The sequence below is a fragment of the Bos mutus genome, chromosome 27, assembly GCF_027580195.1.
Source record: "Bos mutus isolate GX-2022 chromosome 27, NWIPB_WYAK_1.1, whole genome shotgun sequence".
In the NCBI taxonomy this organism is placed as follows: domain Eukaryota; kingdom Metazoa; phylum Chordata; class Mammalia; order Artiodactyla; family Bovidae; genus Bos; species Bos mutus.
In genome coordinates, this window is record NC_091643.1 from 18,407,072 (window position 1) to 18,421,274 (window position 14,203).

The 14,203-nt window shown below is 40.5% G+C and overlaps 3 protein-coding genes across 8 annotated transcripts in view; 2 read left to right on the forward strand and 1 right to left on the reverse strand.

The window, feature by feature from the left end:
* The window catches only part of WRN (WRN RecQ like helicase), a 127,607-nt gene extending 114,047 nt beyond the window's left edge, over window positions 1–13,560 (reverse strand). For 2 of the 4 annotated variants that reach the window (XM_070364310.1, XM_070364309.1), the window contains exons 1-2: window positions 13,058–13,241; window positions 886–1,065 (exon numbers count right to left, since the gene is read on the reverse strand). In XM_070364310.1, the coding sequence (XP_070220411.1) occupies window positions 886–888 (3 nt within the window). In that variant the 5' untranslated portion in view covers window positions 889–1,065; window positions 13,058–13,241. Of the gene's footprint in view, window positions 1–885; window positions 1,066–13,057; window positions 13,242–13,445 lie in introns of those variants that run through there. The other 2 variants (XM_070364311.1, XM_014477622.2) reach the window with 2 other exon arrangements.
* LOC138985928 (uncharacterized) lies at window positions 12,877–13,897 on the forward strand. The gene is made up of 2 exons (XM_070364112.1): window positions 12,877–12,991; window positions 13,323–13,897. Exons 1-2 carry the CDS (start codon window positions 12,877–12,879, stop codon window positions 13,895–13,897), a joined length of 690 nt encoding a protein of 229 aa, XP_070220213.1.
* PURG (purine rich element binding protein G) overlaps window positions 13,700–14,203 on the forward strand; it is a 43,069-nt gene continuing 42,565 nt past the window's right edge. For all 3 annotated transcript variants that reach the window (XM_070364313.1, XM_070364314.1, XM_070364312.1), the window contains exon 1: window positions 13,700–13,932. The gene's annotated coding sequence lies outside the window, so the exon portion shown is untranslated. The remainder of the gene's footprint in view (window positions 13,933–14,203) is intronic.

Here is a 14,203-nt window from a genome sequence, read left to right on the forward strand (position 1 = left end):
CTGTATGCCTCTCCAGTATAAGACAGGTTGGGGTCCTAATCTCCAAGTACCTCAGAATGCCACTTTGGAGACAGGGTCATTACAGAGGTAACCAAATTTAAATGAGGTTATTAGGGACGTCCCTAATCCAAAATGAGTGACGTCTTTATAAAAAAGGGGAAATCTGGACACAGAGACAAGACATGCATACATAGAAGACGATCTGAAGAAACACAGGGAAAAAGTCATCTACAAGCCACGAAGGCAGGCCAGAAGCAGACCTTTCCCTCACAGCCCTCAGGAAAAAAAAAAAAAAAAAAAACTCTGCCAACAACATGATTTTGAACTTCGAGCTTCCAAAACTACAGAATATTAAATTTCTGTTGACTCTTTCGGTTTGTGGTACTTAATCATGGCAGCTATAACAAACTAATACACTCCTGTTACTGGTTTAGTTATTAACTGCTATAACCTATTCTTTTTTTCCTTCTATACCACTTATTCACATTCCAGTGAAAACTTGCCTGAATTTCTTCTGTTAATGTCTATTTTTTTCTACCTGATGATGACTTCCTTAACTTTGTTCAGTATTACAAGACATCTCTTCTACTTGATCTCCAAGATGCTAATTTCATTCTCAATATTCTCCCTTTCATTTCAAAGTTCTTTTACAATTTGCCTTACTGAACTTTTACAATGTTAAGATTTGGACTATTTGTTTCAGAAAGTTTCTTTGCTCTCTAGTTGAGTCTCCCCAAATGTGCTTGTAATTTCTTTCTTTAGTAAAAGTTATGATTTAATTATTTCAAAGACCCGTTTCAACAGGAGTTTCCTATTCTGGACGTTCCTCATGCTGAATTCCTTGGGTAAAATGTTATTTTACTTTACCCGTGTAACTCTATTTACCATCAGCAGTCTCAGCTCTTAGGGTCCATCAGAAAGCTGCAAACTGAGCACCAAGAGAATATACTAAGTCTTCCACTGAAGTTCTAGAAGACAATTTCTTGATTCACAGGTATCCAGAGTTGTAATCTCAAGCTCTAGCTCCCCAGCACATAGAACCCAACAGTACACCTCCTCTAGGTCCTGTAAGACAGGAAATATCAAGTAGGCTTCCTAAGTCCAATCGGTTCTTCAGTACATTCAATACCAATTTAATTTTCAGCCACATTTGTTTTACCACAGTAATTCTAACGAGTACTTATTCAGGAAACGTTTTAATTCCTCTCCTAACCTCCAATATTCCTTTTACACCATTTTCAGTTCTTTAATACATTTTCTATTGAATTCACTGAATCCTTTTTACAAGGAGTCTAAGTTATTTTTTGTGTAGAAAATTCTTTTTTATCAAGGGTCAACTATTCAGCTAAGTGATTTGATACCTGTTGATTTTACCCAAATACATGATGACTCTCAATTGTCCAATTCATTTATAAATGAAGTTCTATACCAGAAGTGGACAACAATTTCAAGTTCATGGCACATTCAGAAAATGAAACTATTTTCATGGCATGCTGGGAATGGGATCTGGGAATGTGAATATACTGTGAAACTTCTACGTTCTTTATAAAATGAAAATTTTCAAACTTTTAAAATAACAATCTTGAAATTATTTAGAAGAAATAACTTCTGTATATTAGGTTTTATGTTTAACACGGTTACACAAAATTCTCGATTTAGATCTTTAAACAACATATTCTTAATACTCCGTAGAGCAACCATCACGAACAAGCTTTGTTGGCACCAATGGCAGCAAATGGCAAAAGGGGAAGCTTTGCTCCGACATACTGAAAGCTCCTTTTTCACTGTTAACCAGCACTCCAACAATTCAATCTCCTTAAATTGAACTTCAAGCCTGCAGGAAGTCTTTAATGCTTCTCCTGTTCCTCTACTGAGAAATATGTTAATTTCTTCCGATGATGTTAAATAAGCTTCAAATACAAATGAATGTTTTTATATCAAGAATGTCAATGCTAAAGTTCCATATTAGGCACACACTGGCTTCTCTCTAATAATATTAATCCTTCTTTAGGATTCAAATAACACCAATTAAACAATCACTTCTAAAAGTTATTTTAACTTCACTCCGCCAAACCTGAATTTTTACTCTGAATCCATAAATGTTGTCAGTACACATTAATATATTTTCCACATGATCACTACAGTGATGATTAAGTTAATTCAAGTGCTCAAAATGTCAGTTAAGGATACCATTTTTTGAAGCCAATAATCAGACTTCAAAAAATCTGCAAAGTAAGAGTCATTCACACAGAATAATTTGAAATTTTTCCCTTTAGCTTATAAATCTTTCTTTGGACTGTCAACTTATTTCAGTAATGAAATAGCTAATCAGATTTCTTCACCTCAAGCTGAAAGGATGGCATTGTAGCCACTTGGATTTCAGGAGATTCACCATTTTTATGACACCATTTAATGCAGAATTCAGAACTACAGGTAAATTTTAATATACAAGAGATTCTCTGTGAATAAAACAACACATAACTAGGAATATCAGGTTTTTTACGTTGAACTTAACACAAAGCCTTTCTACGTTCCTATTGTTACCAGCCCCACATTTCCAGTTTCTATAATTTCTCATGTTTCAAAATATTCATTTTTCACTTCATTCTTCATCCCCAGTTGGTTTTGGAACTTCTGTGCCAAGCAAAAAATGTCCTTCCAGGCATTTTTCAAAGGTTCTATAAAGCCTGCTGAGGACCACTGCCAGTATTTACGAATTCATAACTGCAATGAACACTTTTTTCATTAATCTTCTTCTAATGTTGTCTTCAGCATAAATCTTCAACATATCTTCTAAAAGATAACTGAAAAATGGCAACTTTTCTACTTCCTTTGCCTCACTGGTCCCAAACATAGTATTCCATATAGGCAGGAGGGAAAAGAGCAGATTTAGCAAACTAGTGAGGTAATCTGGGCTCTATTAACTGTTTAACCCTTCTTGAGTTCAATCTGATTACTTCTTTTATCAGTCTCTTAAATTTGTTCTTATTTTTTGCTCATAGACACTTTCAAACGTTCAGATCTTTTATTTAGTAAAATAAATGTTTTATGAAAAGGTATCAGAATATTCTGCCTGACACCCCCACTCCATTTGATTTAGGCTGAAGTGTGAAGAATTCTGGGAATACCAAATCCAATTCTGAGATAATCCTTTACTACTTAGTTATTGATTAATAAATATTTACTATTATGTTCAACTCATAAACTGAATGACTTTCCAGCTTTAATCAGTCTTACACATCAAAATTGGGTAAGTAAGTATCTAAGGAAATTCAATCTACTTGCATATAAAGTACTTAAAATACTACAGGTCTTTAATTCCTCAGGAAAAGTTTTCTGTTGTTTAACCTGTCTGTATTCTTATGAACATTTCTAAACAAATCCTATCAAAAAAAAAATTTTTTTTTAATTAAGGAAATTAAACAAAAAACTAAGTGTACTGAAATACTTATTTTCATTTATTTTAATAATTAAAAAATTTTAAAGTAAACAAAAAATACTTCAGGGTAATCAAATATATTTTTAAATGAGCTTCTGAAGTTATAAAGACATATTTTATTGAACCAATTGAGTTGCATATGTTCAATCAATTAATAATAGTAATAATTAATAATCATGGTCTTTTCTATGTTTCCAGTAAACCTATGAGAATTAAGAAAGAAAATTCAAAGAACACATATAACTTTCCCAATGATTAAATAACATACACATACCCAATTAAAGTGATTAACAGATAGGAAATTACTTAACAGTTAAGACGGAAAGATACAGCCACAACACAGCCCTTTTCAACCAAGTTTACTGCACAGAACTATACATGTTATAGATATCAAGTAATTGACAAAACGATCTACATAAAGAATGCTCAAATATAATTTAACCTATTGCAAATCTTTGAACGTTTGCCTTATAAAAAGCTTTTATGTTTGAAAATTATAAAAAATATGCAACCATCAAAATCGTGCATTACCCATAACCCATATCATTATGCTGCAGCACAAACTGGAAGGCACTAACCTTGCTTCAGCTAACTCTTCCCAATGGTCAGTTTGGCCCCAGTTTTGCCAGACCTTCCAGTTTTCCAAAAGAAATGGATATGACTATGCAATCTCCCATCTGATACCAATCTCCAAGACCCAGTTTCCTGCAGGCCTCTTAATTCTAACCTCGGCTGTAAACAAATCAATACCAGCAGCTGGTCTGAGTATCTCTAGAAATGTTAAGAGTCAATATCCCTTTATAAAACATTCTTTGAGTGAAATATTTGGGTACGTTTTTGGAGGTACGCTACAGAATGAGTAGTTGAGAAACAGTAGGAATATGCCAAAAGATGAATCAGGGTGGTAGTCTGGGACACCTACTTAATCAGGGGAGTAGGAGGGGAGTTATCCTAAGACTGGAGCACGTCTCCTTTTCTCCCCATCTCTGAGCCTTCTGTGTCAATTCACACTGGCCTGGCGCGTTACTTCACCCTATGGATTCCTCAATGACGTGAGCAGCACCCACACAGCCCATCATTTACCTTCTCATCTGTAAAACTGGGACTAAAAACGATGAACCCAGAGAGGGGCACTAGCTCAATTCTTCCAGTCCATTAACTATCAGCATCAATCAAATGCTTCAATAGTCAAATTATTAAAAGGACCAGTTTGATGGTCTAGTGTGAAAATTAATGTCTAAATAGAGCCTAGGGTAAATGAAAGAAAAGCCATCTTCATGAAGGTAGGCCAAGGAAATTTCTTCACACAATACTAAGATTTCCACTCAAAATACTTCTCTACTTCTCACACCGTTTTACCTATAGTTACATTTTAAAAAATTAATGTTACAAAAATAACCAGCATTCTCCAGAAAGATTTATATACAAGTATAGTCATCCTTCGGAGAAGGCAATGGCACCCTACTCCAGTACTCTTGCCTGGAAAATCCATGGACGGAGGGGCCTGGTAGGCTGCAGTCAATGGGCTCGCTAAGAGTCGGACACAACTGAGCGACTTCACTTTCCCTTTTCACTTTCATGCATTGGAGAAGGAAATGGCAACCCACTCCAGTGTTCTTGCCTGGAGAATTCCAGGGACGGGGGAGCCTGGTGGGCTGCCGTCTCTGGGGTCACACAGAGTCGGACACAATTGAAGTGACTTAGCAGCATAGTCATCCTTGTTATACGTAATATAAAACCAAAGCAGCTTAAATGATTCAGCAATTCACTCTGGTTATCAATGTCCAAATTTTGGTTAGACACTTTGAGTCAGACAGGACAGAGAGACTAACAATAATAAATTTTATATATATATACACACAGATACATATAGAGACACACTGTTGTTTTAGTCATGTCCAACTCTTTTGCAACCCCAAGGACTGTAGCCTGCCAGGCTCCTCTGTCTATGGAATTTCCCAGGCAAGAATATAGAAATTGGTTGCCATTTCCTTCTCCAGGGAATCTTGCCGACCCAGGGAATTAACCTGCATCTCCTGCATTGGCTGGCACATTCTTTACCACTGAGCCACCTGGGAAGTCCCCACAGAGACACATGTACACACATATTTCTACACAAGCATGCACAATCTGTAATTACAGTAGAGGATCTAACTTATAAGGTATCCTTCTGTATTGTTTTTGAGAATTCTTTTCTACTTTTCAATGCACTAATAGGAATAGGAAGGGTCAGAGGAAAAAGAACCATGGAATCCATGACAAAGCCCTCATTAAATTCCCTAATTAAAGAGGCTTTCATTAATCTATTGAATCTTAATTTCCCTCCAAATAACCCAGGCAAACAAACTATAAACGCTAAATAAAACCACCATTAGCATTTGCTTCAGCTACAGTAATCACAGCAATTTTAAAGGTAACAGGATTTTTCTTTTGAGAGACCTATTTCTTTATAGGTATCTACTAAATATTCATAACTGTCAAACATTATGTAATATATAATTTATATTTTTAAAGTGTAAGTTAAAATTTGTGTTAATAAAGTCAATTGAAATAAAGTATAAGTAGAACCAAATAAATACAATAAGATGTCATTAAAATGCTAGCAACAGGGGAAAAGAATAATGCAGTGTCATTGTGAGAAGCCGCACTGCCCATAAACCAGGAACATGACTTGACCTGAACTGAGTCCATGGCACAGCGAAGTGCTTTATAACTGAATTTCACTATCCCACTGAATAATTCATTATTTTTAATGAATTTCCTCTGTTCTGTAAGTAGCTATAGCCAGTCAGCTAAAATCAGCCAGTATAAACTGGGAAAGTACAGAGAAAGTTTTCAGGTAAGTCAATTTAAAACATTCTTAGGCTGCCTGTTTTTTTTTTTTTTTTTCCCGTCACTTCATATGGGCTGAGATGAAATTTTATAAGACTCATTATCAAAAGGACATTGACGGTTGGCCACCCAGCATCCATTCCACCCTGCACCCTTTGCACAGTACTGTAAATTTAATTCAGATAATGACCAGTTATTTGCAAAACCAATGTGCTTCAAGGAAGCTGCCCCCAAATGCCAGCTCCCATGGAAAATCTAACTGATGTAAAATAAATCCCATTCCCCTAGTCACAATGATTCAGAAACTCAGGTGTGAACTCAAGGCATTCTCCTAGCTTTGGGTTAAGAATAAAAACTGCAACCTAAGACAGACCAATGAGATACAAGAGATGTTTACAGGGCTTCTGAGAATATTTTTTTCTCTTATATGAAAGTACCACAAGAGATGTCTTGTTTGAGAATGGGAAGCCTGGGCCTTCGACAGCTGATTTGCCACGGTGATGGAAATTAGCCAGAGTATGAAGCCAACACACAGGAGATGGAAAAGATGAGAAATGAAGCTACAGTCAATGCACTAAACTAGTCTTCAAGTTAGTCCTCCCTTAGCCTTCAAGGTTCATTTTAAAAATAAGTTTCCTTATTCGTTAAGCCTGTTTGATCAAGTTTTCTGTGCTTGTGTTGTAACTAACACACAATAACTGAAAATAAGAGTATGTGGCCAATTCTTTTCTTTGACCCCTGATCTTAAATAAAAATAAATTATAAGGATAAAAATACTAGCCCCAGACAAATACACAAAAATATTAGCCACACAAAGGATACAGTACCAAAAGTTTCAAAATTTCATCAACAGAGCTTCATATCTTCTTTAAATCAAAACAAGAATTAAAATAACATTAAAAAGCAATGCAACAGAAAATTAGAACTTAAATAAATGGGAGTGATATTGAACTTTAGGATGCACAGCTCTGCGTTGGGCTGAAATTCAGGATTTTCAGACAGAAAGAAAAATGCAATATTTTACAATAAGACCAATTTAAGTGTGGAAGGAAGAGCAAAAGGTAAAAATAGAGACAGAGTGAAAAAGAAACTGGAAAATGAATATACAATTCTGAAAGCAACCATAAGTTTATCCAATGCCAAGAACTTCAGATTAACTTCTTCACACAGGGAAAGTTTATATAAAATGAGTAAAAGGAAAAACGAGCAATTCTGTGCTGGTACAGAAGGCAAAAGTTACCTTCTAGTCCAGTGATCTTTCCACTGCACTCTGGTGCCCTCATTTCAAGAATGAATAGCTAAAGTAGATCACATGCCAACAGGTGATGTCTCACGCTACAGATCAAAATGAGAAGAAGCAACAAACCTTTGATATTTTTTCTAATGGCTTCTGCTATTCCTACAATACACTAGGGAGATTCCACACCTCTACCTTCTTGGCCTCAGAGACACCTAAAGACAGGGTGAATCTCTGCCCTGCCCCAAAGACCTAGCCTATCAGACTATAGGTGGAAGATCATAAAATTCAGACAAGACACTGGAGTTAGAAAGAAGCAAAGGCTTGAAGGGAAGGGAGGGAAAGTCACTGGTTCCACTTATTGGGAGATAATGTGAAATTATTCTAATCACTTATTTCCCAGTGAAGAAATTATTCCAAAACCATCCTCTTTTTTAATCCTCCCATATATAAAACATTTATCAAAAAAGAAAGCAAATCACCTTTAAAAGAAGCTGACTGCTCTGCAGGTGAAAGAGGATACAGGGTAAACCTATATGATCCCTAAGGGAAGTAATGCAGAATAATGATGGTGTTGATGATAATAAAAATGCTGATGATCATCATTTTAAGGCAAGGAGCAGGGGTAGCACCTGACTGCTATTACTAACCAGTTTTCACAAGAGGAAAGCTTAACTCCTATCAAAGAGCTAAAGTCTCCGAAATACTTGTCCCTAGTATCACTTTGAGGTAATTTGATTTTATAAAACTTCATCAATTTGATTAAAAGACTGACATACTCCAGAGATGACCAGATTCAAGATAAGCATATCCAAATGAAGGGACTTCTCTATATATGAGCAAGAATCAATTAAAAAGTATAATTTATATCTAAACTCAATAACAGCAAAAATGACAATCTGCCAAGGAATAAACTTAAAGTAAACTACGTAAGACCCATTTTAAAGACAACTAGGCAAGCTTAGTAAAACATCAAAAAAGGTCTAGAGAAGACATACTGAGTTCCTGGACAGTTAAGACTCAAAACTTTAAATTAATTAAATCAATACACTCCAGAAGCAACAGCAAGAAAAGATGTCAGCAGGATTTTTCATCAAACCACACAAGCTTATATTAAAGTTCACTAAGAGAAGAAAATAGTCAAGAGCATTCAAAAAAATGTATTTTTTGAGAAAATAAGACCAATAAAGAAAAATTCACTCTATTAAACATAAAAAAAAGTTTGAGAACTCCTAAAGTGAAGTCGCTCAGTCATCTCCGACTCTTTGAGACCCTGTGGACTGTAGCCCATCAGGCTTCTCCATCCATGGGATTTTCCAGGCAAGAATACTGGAGCGGGTTGCCATTTCCTTCTCCAGGACATCTTCCCGACCCAGGGATCGAACCTGGGTCTCCCATGTTGCAGGCAGACTCTTTCCAGTCTGAGCCACCAGGGAAAGGGAAAGGGAAAGTCACTCAGTCCTGTCCAATTCTTTGCGACCCCGTGGGCTGTATAGTCCACGGAATTCTCCAGACCAGAATACTGGTGTGGGGAGCCTTTCCCTTCTCCAGGGGACCTTCTCAACCCAGGTATCGAACCCAGGTCTCCCACACTGCAGGCGGATTCTTTACCAGCTGAGCCACAAAGGAAGCCCCAGGGAATTCCTCTATTAAACATAAGCAGTACACAAAAACAGAAATTAAAATGGTGTGGAATTGGTATAAAAATAGATATAAATCAATGGAACAAAATATATCATGTTCAGAAACAGAGCTATGTAAATATAGAAACTTGACATAAGATAAAGGAGGCATTTCTCATCTTTGACCACCTGCACAGGAAAACCCTGATTCAAGCCACATTACCTCTTATTTCCGTCACCTCCACTGTCTTCTCAAAACAGAAGTCAGAGTGATTCTGTTAAAAAATGTTTCCATTTAAAGAATTATATACCATAACCAAGTGAGATTTATCCCAGCAATGTAAAGGTGGCTCAATATAAGAGAATCAATCAATGTAATACGTAACTTTTACAGAATGAAGGAAATACACCTGACCATCTCAACTGACATGGGCATTTGACAAAATCAAATACTCTTTCATGATATAAAGTCAGAAAACTAGGGAGAGAAGGGAATTTCCTCCACACAATAAAGAGCACTTATGAGAAACGCAGTTAACATAATACTCAACGGTAAAAGACTGAAGATCTTTTCACCTAAAATCAAGATCAAGACAAAGATACTCCTTCCACCAATGCTATTGAACAGAGTACTGAAATTTCTAGCCCCAGAGAAATTAGATATAAATAAGAAATAAAAGGCAATAAATTGGAAAGAAGTAAAACTCTATTCACAGATGACATGACTGTGTCTATAAAAAAAAGTCCCAAAGAAACCACAAGAAACTTACTAGATCTAATAAGCAAATTCAGCAAAGTTACAGGGTACATGATCAAGACACAAAAACCAGCTGAGTTTCTAGACAACAGCAATGAGCAATCTGAGAGGAAACTTAAAAAGCAATCTCGTTTACAATAGCATCTAAAAAAATAAAATACCCAGGAGGTGAAATGAAAAACCTGTACATCACAACCTACAAAACACTGCTGCCAATTAAAGAAGACATTTCATTCACGAAGAAGACAAGTTCCACCACAACAAGTGGAACACCACCTGTGTTCACGGAAAGAAGACTTAATATTGTTAAGATGTTATACAACCCCAAGCTATCTACAGATTCAACACAATCTCTATCAAAATTCCAAAGGCCTTTTTTTTTTTTTGCAGAAATGGAAAAGCTAATCCTCAAATTCATATGGAATTGAGAATTCCCTGGTAGTCCAGTGATTAGGACTCATCGCTTTAACTGCTGTGGCCCGGATTCAATCCCTGGTCAGGGAACTAAAGTCTCGCGAGTCACCAAGCATAGCCAAAAAAAAAAAATTCATAGGTAAAATGGTTCCACCACTGTAGAAAACAGTTCCTCCAAAAGCTAAACACATAATTATCATATGATCCAGCAAGTCCACTCCTAGGTACAGACCCAAAAGAAACAAGAACTGGAAACAGGGACTCAAGTAGATCCTTGTAAGCCAGTGTTCAGCGCACCATTATTCACAATAACCAAAAGGGGGGAAAACCCAACTGTCTGTCAACAGATGAATGGATAAACAAAATGTAGTATGTACACACAACGGAAACACATTCAGCCATAAAAAGAAATTAAGTTCTAATACATGGTACGACGTGGATGAACCTTGAGAACATCATGACAAGTGCAAAACAACAAATATGATTCCACTTGTATACACTATCTAGAATAAGCAAATTCATAGAGAGCGAGCATATCAGAGGTTACCTGGGGCTGGACAGAAGGGCAGTGGAAAGCTGTTGCTTAATTAACCAGTTATAGAGTTCTGCTCTTCAAATATACCAAGCAGGTTCCCTCAGGGCTTTTGTACTTTCATTTACCTCAGATAGCCACAAAACTAGCTCTCTCACTTCCTTCAGCTCTTTACTCAAAAATTACCCAGGTGGCAAAGAGGATAAAGAATCCTCCTGCAGTGCAGGAGACCCGGGTTTGATCCCTGGGTGAGGAAGATCTCCTGGAGAAGGGAATGGCTACCCACTCCAGTATTCTTGCCTAGAGAATCCTGTGGACAGAGGGGCCTGGCAGGCCACAGTCCGTGGGGTTGCAAAGAGTCGGACACGACTGAGCAACTAACACGAACAAAGTGTGAAGTAAGTCAGAAAGAGAAAAACAAATATCATATATTAATGCATATATGTGGAATCTAGAAAAACGGCATTCAGTTCAGTTCAGTCGCTCAGTCGTGTCCAACTCTTTGCGACCCCATGAATCGCAGCATGCCAGGCCTCCCTGTCCATCACCAACTCCCGGAGTTCACTCAGACTCACGTCCATGGAGTCGGTGATGCCATCCAGCCATCTCATCCTCTGTCGTCCCCTTCTCCTCCTGCCCCCAATCCCTCCCAGCATCAGAGTCTTTTCCAATGAGTCAACTCTTCGCATGAGGTGGCCAAAGTACTGGAGTTTCAGCTTTAGCATCAGGACTGATCTCCTTTAGAATGGACTGGATGGATCTCCTTGCAGTCCAAGGGACTCTCAAGAGTCTTCTCCAACACCACAGTTCAAAAGCATCAATTCTTCGGCGCTCAGCTTTCTTCACAGCCCAACTCTCACGTCCATACACGACCACTGGAAAAACGATAGCCTTGACTAGACGGACTTCTGTTGGCAAAGTAAGGTCTCTGCTTTTGAAATTGCTATCTAGGTTGGTCACAACTTTCCTTCCAAGGAGTAAGCGTCTTTTAATTTCATGGCTGCAATCACCATCTGCAGCGATTTTGGAGCCCAAAAAAATAAAGTCTGACACTGTTTCCACTGTTTCCCCATCTATTTCCCATGAAGTGATGGGACCGGATGCCATGATCTTCGTTTTCTGAATGTTGAGCTTCAAGCCAACTTTTTCACTTTCCTCTTTCACTTTCATCAAGAGGCTTTTTAATTCCTCTTCACACGGCATAGATGATCTTATGTGCAAAACAGAAACAGAAACATAACGCAGAGAACAAACGTATGGACACTAAGGTGGGGAGAAGGGGGGGATTAATTGGGAGACTGGGATTAACACAAATACACTACTGATGCTAGGTATAAAATAGCTAACTAATGAGAAGCCATCATATAGCACAAAGAACTCTACTCAGTGCCCTGTGGTGACCTAAATGGGAAGGAAGTCCAAAAAGAGAGGATACATGTATACGTGTAGCTGATTCACTTTGCTGTACAGTAGAAACTAACACAACATTGCAAAGCAACTATACTCCAATAACACTAATTCAAAAAAAATTACATTCTCAGCCAGGCCTTGCCTGACCACCTTACTTTAAAATTTCAGTTCCCTACCCTCATCCACACTCCTCATCTCTCCTTCCTTTATTATTCTCCATGGAATTTTCACCTTCTTGACATACCAGGCATTTGACTTATAGCCTATCTCTCTCCAAAATGTCAACTTCCCAAAACAGAGCGATTTGTGTTTGTTTTGTTCAGTGATGGACCTAGAGCGGCGCTCGGTAAATATCTGTGTAATTAAGAAGGGGAGATCACTGTTCAATAGCATGAAAATCTAACTGCCCTACCCATAGACTTCAACTCCCTAAAAATTAACATGCCTAAGTACTCTGACTTAAAACACTACTAAATTAGCATCTTAAGGATGTTAATATCCGCTTCTGTAAGGAGAATATTTACATACTGACACATAACCAGAAAACAACTCAATTTTAACCAGGAAAAAAAAAACAATAACAACAACAAAAACAAAATTAAAGACTGAATATTTTGAATTCAAAAATCCAACATGATTTGTTACATTACACAAAAGGGAGGCGGAAAAGGAGAACGAAGATGCCCATCCCTAAGGAACCTCCCACCCAAAGCCCAGAGACCTACTCTGTGGGACTCAGAACCTCCAGGTAAGAGAAGGCTAGAAAGATACCCCAGGGCCTGGAGCCTGAAGCAAGGTTGGAGGGACACGTTACCCTGAGATGAGCCAGTTCAACGGGACTCGTCCATCAGCTGGATGACTTGTGCAGCGACCCAACACCACAGCCTCGAACCAGGTATCAGGGTTCGATACCGATTCAACAGACTCCCGCGCTGCGGAGCCCACGCGGGAGGATCACGGCGCACACAGTGACGCGTCACTCCTGGGACACGGACCTTCCCCTCCCCTCCGTCCGGGCTCCGCCACGCCCCCAAGTCCTCCGCTCCCGGAGCGCTGAGCTGCAGCCCCTCCCACCCAAGCCCAGCTGGCTACTCGGCGCGCATGCGCAATTGGGGAGGGGCTCGCCGCCGCTAAGCCCTACGGGAAGTGTAGTCTCCGCGCGGGCGCCGGTGGGCCGCCCGAGTCCTACGTCTCAGCGGTACCTGGAGAAGTCAGAACAGCCTCGCCTCAGCCGGGTCCTCGTCTCCATCTTCACACCTGTCCGGTCACCTCACGCTCACTCCCCAGTCCCACGCGCTGGGCTTCCGTCAGAGCGGGCCGCAGAGGAGAGCCCGAGACCCGATACTCGCTTCGGCGGGCTGTGCTGGAGGAGGCGGGGTCCACTGCCCGCCTCCCGCCGCCCCCCTCCCCGCCCCCTCCCCTCCTCCCCGGCGGGCGTCGGGCCGGTGCCCGGAGAGCGGCGGCGGCCCCCGCAGCGGCCGCTGGAGGGGCGGCGGCGGCGGCGGTGGGCGCCGCGGGCGATGCCCCTGCCCGGCTGCTCCGGCGCGGGGCGGTGCGAGCGGCGGCGGCGGCGGCGGCGGCGGCGGCGGGGGAGCAGGCAGGGGGCGGCGGCTGCCACAGAGGGGCCGAGAACTGGCGGCGGCGGCGGTCGTGAAGGGCACCGGCGGCGGCGATGATGGTAGTGCTGATGTGAGTGTCTGCTGACTGGGGGACCCGGGGGCTGCCGAGCCCGAGGCGGGCGGCCCGGCGCAGAGCGGGAGCGGGAGGCCAGGGGCGGCGGAGGGATGCTGAGTGCCCAGTGCGGAGCCGGGAGACGCCGCCCGCCCGCCCGCCCGCTCGCCCGGCCGCCGCAGCCCGTCCGGGAGAGGCGGGGAGCCCGGCGCTGCGGCGGCCCGATGTGGGGGTCCCGGGCAGAGGCTGGGGCAGCGCAGGCCGAGGGGCGTCTGCGATTGTTCTCAAC